Source organism: Cyprinus carpio, chromosome B7 (assembly GCF_018340385.1).
Source record: "Cyprinus carpio isolate SPL01 chromosome B7, ASM1834038v1, whole genome shotgun sequence".
NCBI classification, from domain to species: domain Eukaryota; kingdom Metazoa; phylum Chordata; class Actinopteri; order Cypriniformes; family Cyprinidae; genus Cyprinus; species Cyprinus carpio.
In genome coordinates this window covers 40,644,984-40,665,944 of record NC_056603.1, presented here as the reverse complement: position 1 = coordinate 40,665,944, position 20,961 = coordinate 40,644,984, and the positions used below count along the sequence as shown (strand labels likewise).

The 20,961-nt window shown below is 35.3% G+C and overlaps 1 protein-coding gene across 2 annotated transcripts; it reads right to left on the bottom strand.

Annotated features, from left to right (window-relative positions):
• Positions 1 to 1,932: 1,932 nt before the first annotated feature.
• LOC109060102 (hepatocyte nuclear factor 4-beta-like) lies at positions 1,933 to 20,756 on the bottom strand. 2 transcript variants are annotated; one of them, XM_042728662.1, is made up of 10 exons: positions 20,346 to 20,756; positions 17,114 to 17,298; positions 15,703 to 15,796; positions 13,539 to 13,642; positions 10,610 to 10,753; positions 10,446 to 10,533; positions 9,339 to 9,491; positions 5,808 to 6,071; positions 4,197 to 4,316; positions 1,933 to 2,580 (listed from the first exon to the last, which is right to left on the bottom strand). In XM_042728662.1, the coding sequence occupies exons 1-10, from the start codon at positions 20,458 to 20,460 to the stop codon at positions 2,453 to 2,455; spliced, it is 1,395 nt and encodes a 464-aa protein (XP_042584596.1). In that variant the 5' UTR covers positions 20,461 to 20,756; the 3' UTR covers positions 1,933 to 2,452. The 2 variants fall into 2 exon arrangements, with proteins under 2 accessions (XP_042584596.1, XP_042584595.1); XM_042728661.1 differs by having other exon boundaries at positions 1,933 to 2,583; positions 20,346 to 20,755.
• Between the last annotated feature and the right edge of the window lie 205 nt (positions 20,757 to 20,961).

Sequence of the window (20,961 nt, the reverse complement as noted above, 5' to 3'; positions counted from 1 at the left end):
TTAGTGATGGTGACATTAACGTGACTGTGGTGTAGATTGTTTATAACCTACATTTAGCCTTTTACTTCTGTTGACTGAAATTAAGCTTCAAAATTCCAAGATTATCATGACGAACAAGACGTGCAAGAACTACAAACTTTTGTCATTCTCAGATCTTATTTTCTGAAATAATCTGAAAGCCACTGGAAAATATTGTTTTTTTGTCAAGGGAACCTTTGTGATGGGAATGTACGGGTTGGCCTACAAAAATACGTCATCACTGCGAATACTTTATTTACAGCCATTCAGAAGTAGATCTTTTTCCAGTCTGACTTTCTGAAGGCTCTTAAAAACATAAAATGAATTATTTTCTTTTGAATCTGAACTGGATCTGAACACTCTTAACAGGTTTTTTGCACTCACTGACAAAATATGTGACCTACTTACTGCTGTGATGAAAAAAAAAAAAAAATCTGGTAATTTACAGACTAAAAGTGTTAGGCTATCCTGTTATGATTTCTGTCTTTCCGTTATTGCATTAATGCATCAAATTCACAATGCCTATGCAATACCATAGTAACACGAAGTCAGTTTTTTGCTAGCTGGGATGTCTTCTCAGGTAAGTAGAAAAATTTATTGAACTTGGCACAATTAAAGCATTACTCATTAGCTATGATTAATTTTACAAGTGTGTATGTTTATGAAATCACTGGTTTGACAAAAAAGAGGTCCTACTGAATAAGTTTTAACAACTGTTGTTCTTAGTTATTTGGACAGATCCTCTCGTTGTGGCTGTTGCCAGGGGGGCAAATATTTCTTGTTCCATCTCTTTATTGATGTATAGCCGCCCACTAAGCCCCTCTGCTGCTGATGAGTCAGACTGTCCCTCCTGAAGGCCTGACCAGCACAGATGCTAACTTTCACTTGTTTCTTACCTACTGAGGGAGGGTCTTAAAGGGACAGTCCAAGCAAAATATCACCCTCATGTCATTCTAAACCTGTATGCATTTCTTTTTGAAACACAAAAGAAGATATTTTGAAGAATGTTGGTAAAAACGATGGGACCTGGTCCCCAACATTCTTCAAAATATCTTTATTTGTGTTCAGCAGAAGAAATAAAAACAGTTTTGAAATGACATGAGGTTGAGTAAACGATGACAGAATTTGATTTTTTTTTGTGTGTGTGTGTAGACTATCCCTTTAAACACAAAACATTGCGATAACTTCATACATGGTCATTTAAACAATAATATTCATTCTATCGCGATAGTACAATGCCTATTTGCCATGATAATCTAAATAAAATTACTTAAAAGTGCTTCACATGTTCAGATTCGTTTTGTCCCCCTTGTACAGTTTTTGTAAGTAAGGTTTTGTTTGTAGGAGATTATTTCGCTTCACAATTTGTTCTAATTATGACTTGCTCTAAATGTATATTTATGGAGAAATAAGTCAAATAATATGAAAGAATAAAGAGCAACACCTTACAACATAAAATTGTATAATATCTTGCATAATCATAATCATACAGAAACACCAAATTACTTGTTTGAAGTGAGACCAGATAATCTCTCTCTCTCTCTCTCTCTCACACACACACACACACACACACACACACACACACACACACCACACACACTCTCTCTCTCTCTCTCACACACACACACACACACGCGCGCGCGCGCACACACACACACACACACACACACACACACACACACACACTCTCTCTCTCTCTCTCTCTCACACACACACACACACACGCGCACACACACACACACACACACACACACACACACACACACACACACACACACACACACACAAAATCTTAACATGAGCATAAACTGCAAAATATGCATTATATTTTATAGTATATGCAGTACTACACTGAATTAAATGTAAAAAAATTTAAGTACAAAAACTGAAATAGCATTTTCTTGTAAAACCTACTCCAGTAATCTGTTTTATTCACAACAAAAACAAAATAATTTTTTACAGTGTATGATATGATAACAATACAATGATATTTAAGGCCTAGAGAAAATCTCTTATGATATTTTCAAGTGGGAAAAAAAAATCAGGCATCTCTTTTTTTACATATTCGGCAGACCAACCCTCATGTGTTTGACATCTGGTATCTGATTGAACCATGAACCCATGAGAGTTGTTCAACTGTAATGTTTATGCATGCGCCCTGCCATGTCACCATCCAATAAATTAGACAATCATTTACCAGTGATCTCCATACAAAATATTTATATACTGCTTGGAGACCATTTATTGTGTTCATTTTTCACTCACGTTAAAATTTTAACACTGTTAGATTTTAACACTATTATTATGCATTATCCTACTCACTATATGTAAAATATAATGACTCCTTGTCCTCAGTTTTATGTGTTTATCAGCAGAGGTCATGGGTATATAAAGTTATTCATGTCTGTTTAACTGAGGACCTTTATACATGTGGTTAAAGGCACGTGTGGACAGTTGGCATGGCGAGACTGTTGGACATTTCTCTTGGCATGTCTGCTGCTTGTCCATGTGTGAAGACCTCAGGCCCGGTGTGTGTGGCTAGCAGGGGATCTTCAGACAAAGCTGCTGCATACAAAAGATCAGAATGACAAAAGTGACATTAATAATCCAATAGGCTATATACCTAATGAAATAATATTGAACCTAAAAAAAAATCAAATCTATCCACAAAAAAAAGACAAATGCAAAAATAAGGCAGCTTGCTTCTGCCTTATAAAAAATTACCTTTTTTCTCAAAATACTGACAATTGTAAGAAAAAAAAGGCAGAATTGCGAGATGTTAACTTGCAATAATGAGAAAAAAAGTCACAATTACTTTTGTAAACATATTTATTCTGTGGAGGAAGTGGAAAACAGAATTACAAGACGTAAACTCGGAATTCCAAGAAAAAAAGTCAAGATAGCGAGAAGTAAATTCAGAAATCTAAAGAAAAAAAATAAAAATAAATTAACTGTGAGACATAAAAAGTCAGAAGTTTGAGATAAAAAGTTGCAATTAACGTTTTAATTTTATTTATTTTTTATTTTGTGGTGGAAACAAGCCACAAATTCCATGCAAATACATTTAAATTTAACTGAAGTTAATAAATAATGTAAGACAGCAGAATATGTGCCTATAAATTAGAATTCCATCACTTAATTAAAAAAAAAAAAACAAAGCAAAAAAAAAAAAAAAAAAAAAAATCTAGTATATTTATATTACTAGATTTAGGACTATCATTAATAGTTAAAGATTAAAGCTTTTTTAAGCCTTATACTTCCTTATACTTATATGTTTTTATATTACTTGGAATATAGTTCTTGGGGCATATGGGTTATTTTTATGCTTTGCACTGAAATGCACTGAAACACATTGTGTGTAGGATGTCCTTTGAAACAATTTTCACTCAGAAATTGCTAGTGTATTTCACAAACAATTACATAAAGTATACTCTTCAATAGTGTTGGGCAGTATGCTCCATAATTATATCGTTCTATCGTCAGCCTGTGAGATCACCGATAATGATATTATTGCACTAATTTATTTAATTATTTACTCACTGAGTTTCATAGCCGGAGAGTGAACCAACTCTATGGTATGGCTAAAAGCAGCCTAATGTTAGTGTTATCTATCTTTTTATTCAAGTAGCATATGGATGTCATGTCATAAAATATTTTTAATATAGCTAAACTTATATTTAACATGACCACAATTTAACAAAAACACTGATGGCCTAAGTTACTAATTATAATGCTTACATTTCCTCAGTTATTGAAACAGCAGCTACATAAACACAAAGCACATTTACGCCGACTCGCGTTATAATCAGTGAAGCCCTCTACACCGTATGATGAATAAATCTTTTATACTTACATCAACCAAAAAACATGGAATTAAACATGCAGTTTTGAAGTAAAAAGACTGAAATTGTATTTTCTTGTAAAATGTACTCCAATAATCTTTGTTTTATCTATGGAACATCTTCGAAAAAATATTTGTTTACAGCAAGATGTTTAATTTGACCGTTTGGGAGAAGCTCCTGGTCACTGCTTTCGTCGTATGGAAAACAGCAGCATGGACATGGAGGTAGAAAAAGTCATATGCGTTTGATATGACATAGAATGTTGATTTTTGGGTGAACTATCCCTTTAAACTCTATAGGACTGACAGCTCGACTACCTGTGCTTGCGATACTCACAGGAGGGTACAGGAAGGATCACGGATGTGAAGTTAGGCATTGGGATATGCTCCATCAGTATTCCTCTGGAGAGGACAGACTCTGTAGCTGTGGTGAATATAAGTGGCTCAGGATTTGACTCTACAGAAAGGCAAAAAAAGAGAAAGTTACTGTTTTATTCCATTTCCAACCTGTTCATACTTTAACTGCAGGTAAGTCAGAAAGAGCCCCCATTCCCTCAGAGAACTAATGGCGGGTCTTATCTAAAGCCTGAGAGCTTGCACTGAGACGGATGGACTCTGGACTGAGATCTCCTATGGAATCCAGCTCTGAGTTCACGCAAGTTTATGCTGGAGAAAGTCTACAGTATGTCTCTGGACCAACACTGCTCATCTAAATCCAGGAGTTTATATACTGATCCTAAATCAGCAGTATATGGCAACCTGGAGGAGCATTTTAAAGTTTAGGAGAGTTTATTGAATTCTCAGCTATCTTAGAGTTTTGATCGTATTTTGTCTCATATGTTACTCCTAAAATTCCTAGAGAGAAATAAACAGAGGAGAGACTATTTTTGACATACACTATGAATATAAAGCACTGAAAAGGAAAGAGAGAAAAAAAAAGATTAATTGATGTTACTAAATTTTGATTTTGAAAAGTTTTCAAAAAAAACATATTATATCTTTACAAAAACTCAAAACATATATTTATAAAAAAAAGCAAAAACATACACCAAAAAAAAAAAAATAACATTTTTTCAGCATATAAAATAAAAAAAAAAGAGTTCTTATGCAAATAATATACTTTGAAAGAGTATACTTGAGTGCAGATTAACTATAAATGTTTTCAGACACAATTGCATGTTAACTGCTAAAATGAACATTAACTAAATTAACTTTTATTTTTTAAATGCAATATTAGATTGCTTTTTTGACCTACTTAAGTAAGAGTTAAGTAAAAGTCATTTCATAATTGCTTCTATTGTCTTTGGAATATGGTAACTTGAAAAAGTTACTGCTGAATGTCCTGACTTCTATTGAAACATGTATGTCATGTATTTAAAAATACTTGTAATTACACATTTGTAATAGTGCAGTTTAGTACATTTAAAATACAGAAATTCACATATGATTTAGTATGTTAGTCATCAAAATAACTGTACCACAAAAGCACAAGTAAAGATAAATATTATGATTTTAAAACATAATGATTTAAAATTAAAAAGTGGGTTGAGAAACAAGTGCGTAAGGACAGAATTTATTTGTAGTTAATTAATATTATATTGTCTGGAAGTTCAGTAAGTTTAAAAATGTATAAGATTTGAAGTATACTACAAGTGAACATGTAATTGGCCTACAAGTCAGTGCACTTCTTGAAAGCATTTGATGAGAAATGAGTTCTCAATGAGATCTTTGCTATTTAATTGCAGACTTTAATATCTTTGCAAACGGACCAGAGTTTGTGACATTGTTGAGATCTTTTTTACTGGAAACACATGTAAGATTTTGTCTGGGGAAAAATCCTAGAAGCATGAGACTTCAGCAAATGTCTTAATTTGATCTCCAATTAAGTTCACGGATGGCTAGGAGGAATAACTGAGATGTCATTTGTGATTTTTACATAGTTTTATACCTGAGGCTGGCAGTGCTTCAGATCCTCTGCTTGCTTCTTCTCCCAGGAGCATCTCCATCAGCAGGTTGTCCACACTGGCTTTGCCCAGGAGACGCATCAGCTGCAGCTGCTCCAACATCTGCCAGGCCACACTCTGGAGTGTGGTCAGCAACAACAACAGCTCCCCAAACCGGCCTCGCTGCTCGCTCGTGGCCTCATCCAGCAGCACCTGGGCCTGGAATCGCAGTCGGCGCACTGCCTGAGAGCACTGCAGTCCAGGACAGTCTGAAACACACACCGGGTTCAGTGACAGTCCACTGAGACATGTGTCAAGATTAGATTAGATTGGATAATCAAGACTTGTATGTGCATGTCTGTCTGTATTTCTGTGAAAAGGCATATTTGAATAAGCAACAGACAGGGCTGCATTTCCCAAAAGCTTTGTTAGCCTGTGAAGTTCGTAAAAAGGATAGTACGACTGATCTTAATATTACTGTCTGTTTCCCAAAAGCATCGTAACTTAAGTAGCACTTGAAAATCATCGTAGATCTACGAGTGCTCTGGAGTAATCTTAAAGCTCTAAGTGCATCGTAAGAAGACAAATTTATGCGATCACCTGCAGGACAATCGGCAGATTACACATTTAAGTTTATTCAAGTGCAATGTGATTATAATATAAGGAATTGATTGTACTTTATTGTACACTTTATTACTCGTTTGTTGTTGATGTTGTTTTATTTTTTTTAAATGAATATATAAATGAACTAATTAAAAAGGGCAGATAAAATAGAAATACACATCTAAATTAAATGACTGATTAATAATAATAATAATAAAAAAACAAATACAATAAATAATGTAGGAAATATGCTTCAAAGCCTGGGGGGATCTGTCAATGACTTGCTGACATGCACAAAAAACAGCAATGTATTGGACCCGGAAATAACGTCTCTATATTATATACAGTAGTATTATAATATATGTATATATTAATATAAAGTATATTATTATGTAAAGCATAATATAATATAACAATATTGTATTATAGTTATTTCTGAGTTGTCTAGAACGCAGTATTAGGTTTACATTTCAATAAACGAGTGTGTAGACGGCTACTACAGTTACAAGCCATTCTATAAGGTGACATTTCAGCACTTGACAAACGGATAGCGACTCCTAAGTAGCACTTAAAGCACAGCTACGTGCGATTGTGTTAAGTGCATTTTTGGGAAATGCATGTGAAACAATAACGAACGATCGTAAACTGACTCGTAGAAAACGCACTTAAGCACTAAGATCAATCGTTATCGGGAAACCCGGCCCAGATCATTAAACTCTTTGGACATACAGCTGCAAATGCCCCTCAGGGCTCAGTTCTTGGACCACTTCTCTTCTCTGTCTACATGGCATCATTAGGTTCTGTCATTCAGAAACATGGCTTTTCATACCATTGCTATGCTGATGACACTCAACTCCACCTCTCATTCCATCCTGATGATCCATCGGTAGCTGCTCGCATCTCAGCTTGTCTAACAGACATTTCTTGCTGGATGAAGGACCATCACCTTCAACTCAACCTTGCCAAGACAGAACTGCTTGTGGTTCCAGCTAACCCATCGTTTCATCACAATTTCACCATCAAGTTAGGCACATCAACCATAACTCCTTCAAAAACAGCCAGAAACCTTGGAGTTATGATTGATGATCAGCTAACTTTCTCAGACCACATTGCTAAAACTGTCCGTTCCTGCAGATTTGCTTTATTCAACATTAAGAAGATCAGGCCCTTTCTTTCCGAACATGCTGCACAACTCCTTGTTCAAGCTCTTGTTCTGTCCAGGCTAGACTATTGCAACGCTCTCTTGGCAGGTCTTCCAGCCAGTTCTATCAAGCCTTTACAATTAATCCAAAACGCGGCAGCAAGATTCATTTTTAATGAGCCGAAAAGAATACACGTCACACCTCTATTTATCAATTTGCACTGGCTACCAATAGCTGCTCGCATAAAATTCAAGGCATTGATGTTTGCATACAAAACCACCACTGGCTCTGCACCCCTTTACCTAAATTCATCACTTCAGACTTATATCCCCTCTAGAAGCTTGCGTTCTGCAAGTGAACGTCGCTTGATTGTGCCATCCCAAAGAAGCACAAAGTCACTTTTACGGACTTTTAAATTAAATGTTCCCTCCTGGTGGAATGACCTGCCCAACTCAATCCGAGCAGCTGAGTCCTTAGCCATCTTCAAGAATCGGCTTAAAACACATCTCTTCCATCTTTATTTGACCCTCTAACTTTTTCCCTCACTATTCTAACTCTATAAAAAAAAAAAAAAAAAAAAAAAAAAAAAAAATGTAACTACCTTTCTAATCTTTTTGTATCCTATCTATTTTTATTTTCATTCATTATACAATTATAAAAAAGACCTCTAACACTAGCTTGCTCTATTCTTTTTCTATTCTATCTGTTTTCTTTTTATTTATTCTATTATTTAAAAGCCCTTGCTACGTATACTGTGTTTAGGCTAACTGAGACTTGTTATAGCACTTATATATCATTGCTCTTTTGTTGTTTTTGATTGCTTCCATTGTCCTCATTTGTAAGTCGCTTTGGATAAAAGCGTCTGCTAAATGACTAAATGTAAATGTAAATGGTTTTGGGGGATTTTTTTTTTTCATGCACTGTACATTTTTTTTTTCAATTTATCAATTTTCAAAAAGACATTGTTTTTTTTTTTTTTTTTTCAATTTGGGTTAGGGTTAGGGTTAGGGTCAGGCTAACCTTAACCCTAAACCTAACCCTACCTAAGTAAAGTTGGACCATGTTTTGGAAGAAAATAGTATTAATTAATTTTTAAAAAATGATGTCACTTCTTGGGTAAGAATGTCATTAATGCTTTTGTAAGGTAACAGGATGGAAATTATTTACACAGGTAACACAGACTGTATAAAATATATTTGCAATTGAAATTTCCAAGAAAATGTATTTTGTTTAAATATAATGTGTGTAAACCGTAAAGCTCAATAAAATATATATTTAAAATTAAAATATATATTTGAAATTATAATATAAATATAACATACTGTAGCAAATATATTTTTGGGCTAATATATGTTTATATTATTAATATTAGCAAAAAAAAAAGAAAAAGAAAAAAAAGAACAAAAAAAAGATTTTTCAATACTTCTAAAAAACAAAAAAAAAAAAAGAGAGAGAAAAACCTGTAATATTTTAAAATTTCACGTTTTTTTTTTATATTAAGCCGTAGCACATGGGTACAAAAATGGCAACCTCTGCTAAAACCAAAATAAATTAAAGCAAATCTTACTGACCAACCTGGCTCCACTCTTATAATCAGACCTCTAGGCCAACAGGCAGGAAAGTCTACAACTCAACAATCCTCACCAGCATGTCCCAGCTATTAATAGATTCCCATAAAACATCATGAAACCAAGAGAGACAGTACAACCAAAGAGTGCCAGGAACAAGTGCAGACGCTCCTGGCACGGACAGAGTGTTTGACTGGGAACACAGCGATGATCCCTGACTAACCTGGGGCGAAGAAGACGATGGTTTTGAGACAGACAAATTCAGTGTCTGTGATGTTCAGCTCTTTCAGAGGTCTCACCAGCTCTTCCAGGATACGAGTGGCTACCTTGGACATCTCTTGCTCGGTGCCTCGAACAGGAATGATGAAGTCATTTCCTGTACAAACACAGTATAATGACAAATCATGCTAACATTAAGGTTGCTACTTTCGAGTCAATACCTTGTGTGCTCTGTAGCTTATTTTTTTTAAGCAAGTATTTGTATGAATTGGAACAGGTACTTAAAATTGATTGATTATAAATTTTATAACATTTATACAGTGACAAAGTGAACAAGAAGCCAAACAGGATGGAAACTAACAGGGTGTATATGAAGTCTCGAAATCAATGTTATTTTAGTATCATTAAGATACTATTACAGTTTTTTTTTTTGTTTAATATTTTAAATTATTATTATTTTTTGTTTTCATTTTCATTTTAGTTTAAGTTTTCATAATTTTGCTGTGTTTTTATTTTAAAATATATTAATATTTAAAAATATACATTTATTATTTTAAATTGTAATTACATTTTATTTAATTATGTCTACATATATATCTTTTATTTTGGTTATTTTAGTACATCAAGTTAAACTAAATAAAATAATTGGCAACTAGCAGAAATAAAATATTAAATGTTTTTATTTATCATAATAAAATATTAAATGTATTTATTTATTTATTTTACTTTATTTCATTTTTATTTTAAACTAAAATTAATAAAAAAAAAAGTTTTAGTTAAATAATAACTCTGCTTTTTTTTTATAGGGTTTTATAGGCCTTCATGTTTTCCTTTTTCAACTTCCTGTGCACAATTAATTTCTAATTCCACCTGTGCAATTTATTTCCAGGGGTAAGTGCAAATCCCCCTTTGCAACCAATTTCATTGGTCACCTACATCATACAGTCACCTTTCGAGAATTGTTCACTAGTTTTTGAAATAGTAAGTTTCATTTTAATTTATGTATTTTAATCATTTATCTAATGCATACAATATGATTGGGACATGAAAAAATTTAGTGCAAACAGGAATGGCCTGCTTTTAAGTGAACCCAACCCAGCCACCCGCTCACCCAGCAGGATGATGTCATTGTAGGGAAGTGAACGTCGTGCCACCCCTAAGATGAGGTGCTCAGCGGAGTGAGCTCTTAACAGTGCCACCTGCACACACAAAACACATTCATAGACAGGCAGTGACAGCTCATGATCAAACAAACACACTCAGTAACAGGCCTACCCTGTCATCCACCGAGAGCTCACAGAACTCAGGGATGCGCTTCGCCCATTCCACTAGAAGGAGGAGCTGCTGTTTCATGGATTCACACACGTCTCCCACGCCGGCTATCTTCTTGGTGTTGATGTCCCTCATGGGATTCTGGTTCTGCAGATGGCAGAATGACTCTGAGCTTAATATAAATAGTTTAATTACAGTTAAATTTGCATTTATGCATTTCCCAGAAGCCTTTATTTAAAGCGACTTACAACAGAGAAGCATAAGCAATTTGTCTCAGAGTGAGCAGTATTTGCAGAATGCAATGGCACATTCATTAGAAAGCTAGATTAGGACACAAGTAGGAGCAGAGGAGTAGTCCAGAGGGAGAAAGAAGAGGATTTTCTATGTTTTGGTTTGCAAGTGCATTGGTTTAGGGTTGTGGAGTGTGTTTTCAGCTGCTTCTTAAAAGTTGTAATGGTTTCAGCTGTTTGGAGGTTGGCAGCTCTTTCCACCAGAGAGGAGCAGAGAGGGGGAAGGTTCTGGAAAGTGATTTTGTGCCTCATTGTGAAGAAACACCAAGCTGAAGATGAAAAATATTTTTATGACATGATTTGAGCTCAAGAAGCAAGATGTATGAAGCAAAGCTGTGGTTCTGATCCTTTTACTGTAGATGTATTATCCAAGACTGTAAGATTCTTCAAAAAAAAAAAAAAAAAAAGAAGAAAAATACAGATGAAATCAAATAAATATCTTGATTTTCAATTGTTTCCTCTTATTTGTATGCTTCTTTTGTCTTATTTTAACTCTTGTGCAGTGTTGAAGATCTGAAACTCATTGCGTTCTTGTTAGAAATGACTGACCTGCTTGTAAATCTTTCATTGTACTGTATTAAAACCAAATCTTACATTCAGTATTTTAAACTTGTTTTTTTCAATTAGCACAGTTTTTCTTTCTTTTTTTAAATGATATGTCATAGTTGTTGAGTGAAAAAATATTTATTGGTGGATAATTTTTTCAATGCTAACTCAAAAAACCGAGGTCCATAAGTATGGAAGCAGATTAGTCTCAAATATAATTCACGCAAAAAACACGATTCACACATGCGTAGACAATTTCACATGCATGAAACCTAATTCACGTACACACAAAAAAAAATTCACGTGCGTGAAAAAAAATATATATTCACAAAAAGCAATTCACATGCGCAAAATAAAATTATATATTCATAAAATACATTTCACAAATGCAAAACAATTCGTAGATATACAACTGTGCACAAAAACCTTTGAATGTTTAAAATGTACGAGTGTCTGAATGTACAAATCGTCATTTACTGAATCCACTCGGATTTGTGTGTGTGTGTTTTTGAGACTTTCCTGGCAGAGCTCTCTTCCCACGTGGGTCTGTCGTACTCTTTAGCCAATCAGATGCGAGCTTACCATTCAACCAATCATATCATAACCCACTGAGAGTGCATTCAAGGAGCACGATTCTGCGCACCTTTTGCGCAATATGGATTAATTAGAACATAAATTAAGCCTTTACATCAGTAATCCCATAGACAGTAAAAGAAATGGACACAGCGACCCAATTGGAACTCAATTGAGACAAGTGAAGCCCATTCTTTAGCGATTTTTAGCACTTCCGTTTCTGACGCGCAGACTCAAACAAAGGAAGCTTCTGCCATTATTGTGACTTCATCTGAACATGTGCAAAACTACTTTCCTTTAATGCAACCCAAACTCAGAAGAAAGTGAAAAAAAAAAGTGAGTGAAAGTGACGTGACATTCAGCCAAGTATGGTGACCCATACTCAGAATTAGTGCTCTGCATTTAACCCATCCGAAGTGCACACACACAGAGCAGTGAACACACACACACACTGTGAACACACACCCGGAGCAGTGGGCAGCCATTTTATGCTGCGGCGCCCGGGAGCAGTTGGGGGTTCAATGCCTTACTCAAGGGCACCTAAGTCGTGGTATTGAAGGTGGAAAAGAGAACTGTACATGCACTCCCCCCACCCACAATTCCTGCCGGCCCGAGACTCGAACTCACAACCCTTTGATTGGGAGTCCGACTCTCTAACCATTAGGCCACGACTCCCCCGACCAATGATATGATTGGTTGAATGGTAAGCTCGCATCTGATTGGCTAAAGAGTACGACAGACCCACGTGGGAAGAGAGCTCTGCCAGGAAAGTCTCAAAAACACACACACACAAATCCGAGTGGATTCGTAGTAAATGACGATTTGTACATTCAGACACTCGTACATTTTAAACATTCAAAGGTTTTTTGTGCACAGTTGTATATCTACGAATTGTGTTTTGCATTTGTGAAATGTATTTTATGAATATATAATTTTATTTTGCGCATGTGAATTGCTTTTTGTGAATATATATATTTTTTCACACACATGAATTTTTTTTGTGTGTACGTGAATTAGGTTTCATGCATGTGAAATTGTCTACGCATGTGTGAATCGTGTTGTTTGCGTGAATTATATTTGAGACTAATCTGCTTCCATACATAAGTTCCGATAACTAAAATTTGTGACCAATTTGTCCCAAAAGGAAATCCAAAATCTGTGTTAACTGAAAGAAAACAAGTTGATAAAAGGATTGAATCCAGGATTTAGTAATAATATAGCACATCAAGATATTTAAAAACTATATATATATATATAATTTTTGCTTCCCCAAAATTCCCTAAAAAGTCCAATGCACCAACTATTTTGGAAAAAGATAACCTTCTCTGGCTCAAAATGACCTGAACACAACATGAGGGTTAAACCAATTTAAGCCATTCTGAGGTCAAATGCCCCCTAATAATTGTCTCACTTAAATCATTGTTTAGGATTTATACTGTTTACTCTTAAAAGTGTATTGTGTAAGAAAAGGATGTTGTTTACAAATATGAATGTTTTGAAAGTAAGTTCAGCAGAAAGTTGACCTGATGAGTGCAAGCCTCTGCCTGCATCAGCACATCAATGGTGAGAGTCCCGACGCCTTGACCTTCTCTACGACAGCTGATACGGTCACGCTCATTCTGAACAGCTAAGAGACACAAACAAGGAGAAAAATAAAACCAACTTTCCTAATGTGTTACCTGCTTGAAAACAGATAACGATAAAAAAAAAAAAAAAAAAAAATATAAATATATATATATATATATATATATATATATATATATATATATATATATATATAGATATATATGTATATCATTTTATACAATGTGCTTAATCGTATTGATTGTGCACTTGTAGTGAACTTCAAATCTTAAACTTGCACATACTTGCAGATAAAATAATACTGATGAAATAAAAGGCCACTTAAGTGTACTTGAAGGGAATACAGGCTGTTACACACTTAAAGGGTCTTATGATGCGATTTAAATTTTTCCTTTCTCTTTGGAGTGTTACAAGCTCTTGGTGAATAAAGAAGATCTGTAAAATTGCAAAGACTACAGTCTTAAATCCAAAGAGATATTCTTCATAAAAGTTAAGACTTGTCCACGCCCTCCTAAAACTCCTCGTTCTAACACGCTCCCACATGTCTATGTCATGATGTGGGAAGATTTGCATAATGCCGCCCAAATGTTCACGCAAAGAAAGAAGGTGTAACTTTTATTCTCGCTATAGTATTGTTGCTGCTGCCATGTTGTGGAGTCGCTGTGTGTTTTGTTGTGAAAGCGAAACTACTTTGTTTGGTCTTCCAAAAGAGCACACAACTAGAAATCAGTGGTTAATTTGTATTTACAACATTGTTCCAAAACAGTTCAACCCAAATATTCAGATGTGTGCATCGCATTTTACGGAGGACGAGGACTGTTTCCTGAACCAGTAGCCTACAATGCTTCTGTACAGAAAGGCTGTTTCCATAAAGTGGGGCAATTCCAACTTTGCAAGGACAGTCTGGCGCTTCTGAATAACAGTCTGTAAGTACGTTTAAATATTTAAAGAATTTGCTACTGATGATTCAAACCTTTTGAGCAGTGTAGAGTAGCGCTTGTTGTTTGCCGTTTCTCCGATCACAAATGCAGACATGGTTTTATGTTTAAACAGCGCGATACGCAACGCAATGGGTAAAAAGATAGTATAAGTCATTATAATCAGTAATTATGTCCCCACTGGATGCAACAAATGCCTCGTTTGTAATGGGTTTTATTATTTTTGTTTTGTTGCATCACAGTATGGCAAGGGGCATAACATTTCCATCACACGCTTGAGGTATTCAGCCAATATAACACATTTTCATTTCATTTCCATTAACATGCAGTTGAGTGTCCTAAAAAGTTACATTCAGTTCTCACTTACTCGTTTGCAAATATTGTTTTAAAGTATATTATTTTTGAAGTATGCCAAAGTATGCTTCTTTTTCACAAGGGCAATTTATACAGTTAGCTATACACTTTTTCTACAACATCAGTCTAAAAAAAAACACTCCTGCCCAACACAGAAAGAGCTTGAATGTAGTTTGTGGACCAAACTGAAACAACATGCAACATTTTCAACCAAATCATTTTAAGACAGCTTATAGTGAGTGTTAGAGTCTCACTGACAAGCTTTAGAGAGTGAAAAAGCTACAGGTGCATCTTACTCAAGAAAACAATGACTTTTAGCACTTTAGAGAGAGACTGATAGTACCTACACCAGGGTCACTCAGCATTACATGTGTTTCTGGAGCTGTGTTACTTATTACATAGACACAGCTTCATCCTGCTAAGAGCTCAAGCTCAAGATGGAAAGGACATTGTGAAACTTGGCCTTTTAAAACAATATTTCACGAGATGTCTTAGACTCATGGCTTATAACAGCACCTTTGTAAAGTTTTAATCAGTGGCCCAGATACTTTTATATTGTTTCTTTGCTTATCACCTTGAGGGTATATTAAAATTTATATGATGGTTTTGGGAATTGCCTTATTGTAATAGTTTAAATTCACCCAGTTGTTCAATATCTTTAATTCAGAGAGAGATGCAGACATTCACAAGTATTGGGATAAGTCCAGTAACTCAATTAGTTTATATGCAGGTCTAGTCCTGATCTGTGACCTTGAAGAGACTCTTTAAATTCTGCATCATAAATGAAAATGAAATGGACTCAGGCTTTTACCTTCTTTCCTCATGCCGGCTCTGAAGCACTTTCGAAGTCTGCAGTATCGACATTGGTTTCTTTTGTCTTTGTCCACCACACACTGCCTGCTGAATTCACACACAGAGACAGAAGTACATAGGCGACTACAATTCTCACATTTGAAAAGATCCAATGAAACACTTCAGGTCATGTTCTAACACGTTCTGATGAAGGTGGTCACAGATCACAGATTATTTTTTTATAGGACACAGACATTGTGATCATTTATAGATGGGCTCCTGCCACAAAGACAATATATCAGTCAACCCCTGTGGAAATGTGAAATAACATTCCTGCTGTATAAGCCGGGCTGTGATGTTGTACAGGATTGTATAGCCCAGGGGTCTCCAACCCTGCTCCTGGAGAGCTACTGTCCTGCAGATTTCAGCTCCAACCCCAATCAAACACACCTGAACCAGCTAATCAAGGAGTTCAGGGCTACTTGATAATTACAGACAGGTGTGTTGGAGCAGGGTTGGAACTGAAGTCTGCAGGGTGGTAGTTCTCCAGGCGTAGGGTTGGAGATGCCTGGTATAGCCTATATAGAATACAAATGTATATTGTCTGCATTTGAAACACTAGTTATTAATTTCATTAATTATTTCTGTAAATTCTATAAAATTCATATAAAATATAAAAATGCTAACTGTATTTTGTAAATGATATTTAGTGTATGATTTTTTTTAATTTAATTTTCTTTTCTTTCTAAAGTTATTTTAGTATTATTTATATACTGTCATATGTTTTTTCTATAAATGTTTTGAATTATTTTTTTATTTTTATATTTTTAGCTTTTATCTTAATTATATATATATATATATATATATATATATATATATATATATATATATATATATATATATATATATATATATATATATATTGTAATTGTGTTGTGCCTATGTGCTTTTCTCATTTCTATTCATTTTTTATTTTATTTTTCCAGTGTTAGTTTTTATTTATTTCCATTTAGCCTTTCATCTTTTATGTCAGTTAGTCACAATTTCAACTAATTTTGTGCTTTAATTCAATGTTTAATGTTTTGTGTTTCTTCTAATATTTTATACTATTTCAGCTTTATTTAAATTAACACATACATTTTGGTTAATGATAATAACCCTGGTATCTTGTATTTTCAATTAATTGTCACTGTTTATGAGATCCTACACTGGCTTTCAATGTGCTTTCAGTGAGCATTAATTAACAAGCAGTGTCTGAAAAGTCATTTGTCTCTAACGTTGAACTATAAAAGCCTTCTATATTACTTACTGCTTTGAATAACAACAATGCATAGAGGCCATACTTGCATGCTTACAGATGAATTAAAAGTGATTTGTAAGTGTATTATGCACATATAGTGGATAATTATGAATCTGATGGTGAGTTCTCACCTGCATGCGTAGGCATGGTTCTTGCGCACACTCCTCCTGAAGAAGCCCTTGCAGCCATCGCAGCTGGACGCACCGTAGTGTTTCCCTGTAGCTCTGTCTGCGCAGATAGCACAGAGATTCACGACGCTCTGCTGCGGCGCAACCACTGGTACTGATGTAGGCACATGTCCTGGAATAAGTTGCTCTTCATTGGAAAAATAATGGACAAAACAGAATTTGACATCTGTAGCATCAAACTGACAACATAGATACTACCGTTTTTTAAATACTTTTGAAAGAAGTCTCTTATGCTTGCCTAGGTTGAATTTATTTGATAAAAAATCAGTAAAAACAGTAAAATTGTGAAATAGCATTACAATTTAAAACAAATGTTTTCTATTTTAAAATGTAATTTACTCCTGTGATGCAAAGCTGAATTTTCAGCATCATTACTCCAGTCTTCAGTATCACATGATCCTTCAGAAATCATTCTAATATGCTGATTTTCTGCTCAGAAAACATTTCTTATTATCATCACAGCAAAAAAAAAAAAAGATGTTCTGCTTAATATTTTTGAGGAAATGGTGATACATTTTTTTTCAGGATTCTTGCATACATACATATACATAAATATATATGTATGTAGTCTTGTTAACACATGTTACATGTACTTACTGTTATAATAATAATAAATTATGCATAATTAAATGCGAGTAAACCCCAGCCAAAGTCTAACTCTAACTCTAAGTACATGTAGTTAATTAATATTAATCAGCACTTAAATGTATAATTACACTGTAACAAGGACACCTTATAAAGTGTGACCCATTTTATCATTATTAAGCATTACCATCATTAAGACATTTTAACTTTAAACAGTCACTTTTGGCCTTAATACTTAATTCATAATGCATAATAATGCTTCCTCCACTGAAAAAGTCCATCCACTGTTGTTCTTTCACATCAAAATTCACTCACATATTTGTTTGAAATGGTTTTGGACTGTTTTTGCTTGTAAACGGTGCTTGATCTGTGCAGATTTCTCACCAACTGGCAACCCGGGGTGCCGAAATACAATTGGGTAAACTGGCAGTGGTCAGGTTTCACAAACCAAAACAGAGACTGACATTCCGGCCCGGAATGCACATTTTCAAAGGAGAATAACTGACTGTAGCATTGTTTTTCAGATAAACAAGTATGTTAACTTAGCATATTTCTTAAATATATGCAAACATATTATGGTATTTTTATGCTTTAGTAGAGTCAAAAACTTACATACAGCACCTTTAAAAGATGTTAATTGATGGACTAGAGTGGTGTGGATTGTTTGTGGATTATTGTGATGTTTTTATCAGCTGTTTAGACTCTCATTCTGACGGCACCCATTCACTGCAGAGGATCCACTGTTGAGGAAGTGATGTAATGCTATTCTGCAAATCTGTTCCAAAGAAGATACAAACTCATCTACATCTTGGATGGCCTGAGGTGGAGTAAAATGTGATAACTTTTTTAAAGACTGTAAAATACAATTGAGAAAAATAAATACGAATAATTGTCAGTCCCCCTGTTGCAGATGCCTGACGTAAATCATTGCAATTCCAACTCAGCGGAGGAAACAGGTTAAATCACCCAGTGGATTATCCGCCCGCCGTCAGAGTGTCTGTACTTATTACTTTGTGAAAGAGAAACTCCATTTAATTAAACAAGTCAGTGAAAAGACTCAGTCTACTGCTATTTCCCAGGTACTTTTGCAGTGTTAGCTAAAATTTAATTCAATTCCCTCATGTGTTTCATTAAATTGCGCTCAGAATTTGATTGCCACCAGTTTGCATCCCAAGCCAGTGAACGTCACATCTTCACTTAGGCAATGCAGGAATAAAGCCTAATGTATGCAAATAATACACTCAGCACTTTAAAGCCACTCAGAGAGGTAATATGCTCTAACATACAGAACGCCTCTGGGTTCAAAGGGCAGTTATATTATATTAGGAGTCTACAATGCTTCTGGCGCCCACGCATGTGTGCTTTGGTAAGATGGATCCAGTATGTCTGAATCAGCGGCACTTCTAATGATTAAAGAAAATGAGATTATAATGGAAAGCAGGAACAGGCTGAAGTGGTGCGCATAGGCTTTTGAAAAGTCCTCTTATGACCAGACAGTAATTGAAATAGCAGCATCTCATGCTATAGGAACTAATGCCATTGCGATGTTACCTTTTAGTGCCCTTCTCTGTGAGCAAATGGCCTAAACACTCAAGTATGGAAGAGTTTAGAAATGAGAGTGGTTAAACACATGCTCTACTTGGCTTGCATTGCAGTTCTCCATGTTCATTGGCAGCAGACATGCATACAAATGCTGACAGACCGCCTTTAAACATTTATCTTTGTGTTTATGTTTTAACTCAACCGTGCATGTAGTGTATATGCAACTCAAATGCAATATCAATCATATTCAAACAAGCCTCCCCTGCTGAAAAGACCAACTTTGCTGGTCAACAGCATAAATTGTGTTTTGGAAGCAGGGCTGGAGAATGGGATGCTACTGCTGCACCTCTGTGGGATTGTTAACTAGGTCAGTGAAGTTACACTTGTTTTTTGTTTTATCTATCAATTTATCTTCATTTCATTTCCAGAATGTCAGGGTGAGACAAATGTCCCGATGAATGAATAAGGATTCTATTCTAAAGCACAAATCTACATATTTGAAAGGTTTGTCCTTTTAATTTTCTTAGACATACTTAATGTATAAAGTCAGTGCCCCAACTACCTTAACCAGCCACACTTTTTCGGTCAACCAGATTCATTGTTTTAAACTGATAAGCTGGTTTATCAGCACTAACCAGCATTAACTAAATTCTCAGAACTTTGGCTGAGGGTTTGGCAAGGTTTTCTCAAAGTTATGAACAAAGAGTAACATTAATAGAATGTTCATTTATATATTACTACAGTACTTGGTTCAGAATGTTAGGGAACATTTAAAAGTATGGTTCCCATAATGTTTTCAAATGATAAAATGGAATGCTGCCTTAACATTTTAAAAACCGTGCATTTGGAAAATTCCAAGAACATTCAGAAATTCTTAGACAAAACATTCTTAGAACATACTTTTGTTAGCTGGGTTGGCCAGATAATATGTTTTAGCAGGATCTTCAAGTATAGAACAACATCCATGAGGCCTATCTTCAGAAATCAATACTGTCTTTTTGCGTCAATAACAGGGTAATGAGTCAGTAGACCAAAGGTTAGACGTACCTGTTTGTACAGGGAGAACACGTAGACCATCAAACTCCAGCATGGTGAACGTAGGGTCCAGGGTTATCCCATAGTCTGTTACACTCAGGTCGAGTGAAGTCCCAGAGATCTTCATGGTAAAGTCAGGATTCGGCCTGTATCGGAGAATCAACAGCACACTGTAAAGCTCACCAGGGTTTCACTCAACGGCCTGTTGAGTCCATCCAAGCTTGTAAACGCTTCAGCCTCAGCATATCAGTGCGCTCTTGGATCTTTTACTCTGCCCTTCCCAATCAATGGACTTCAAATGGTGGAATCACGTCAAGATCGTTGTTCTGCCACAGGTTCCCTGCAACCAGGAACTGAAGCGGAGCTTTTGCTGAGGATACAGTAATTAATGTCCAAGACTCATCATCAGAGCTCGACTGATAGAGAAGCTGAGATTTGGCCAAATGTCTATGTGTTTGCTGTTCTCTTATCAGTGCAGAGGGAATCATAAAGGGGAGGGATCTGGACCAGGTAAACATGACTCACTCTTCAGTGGGAAATAACATCAAGCTCATATTTATTGTTTAGTGATTGATTTGCTTTATTTCAGAGATGCAATGATAGATATGAAGCCATGAGTAGCACTGAG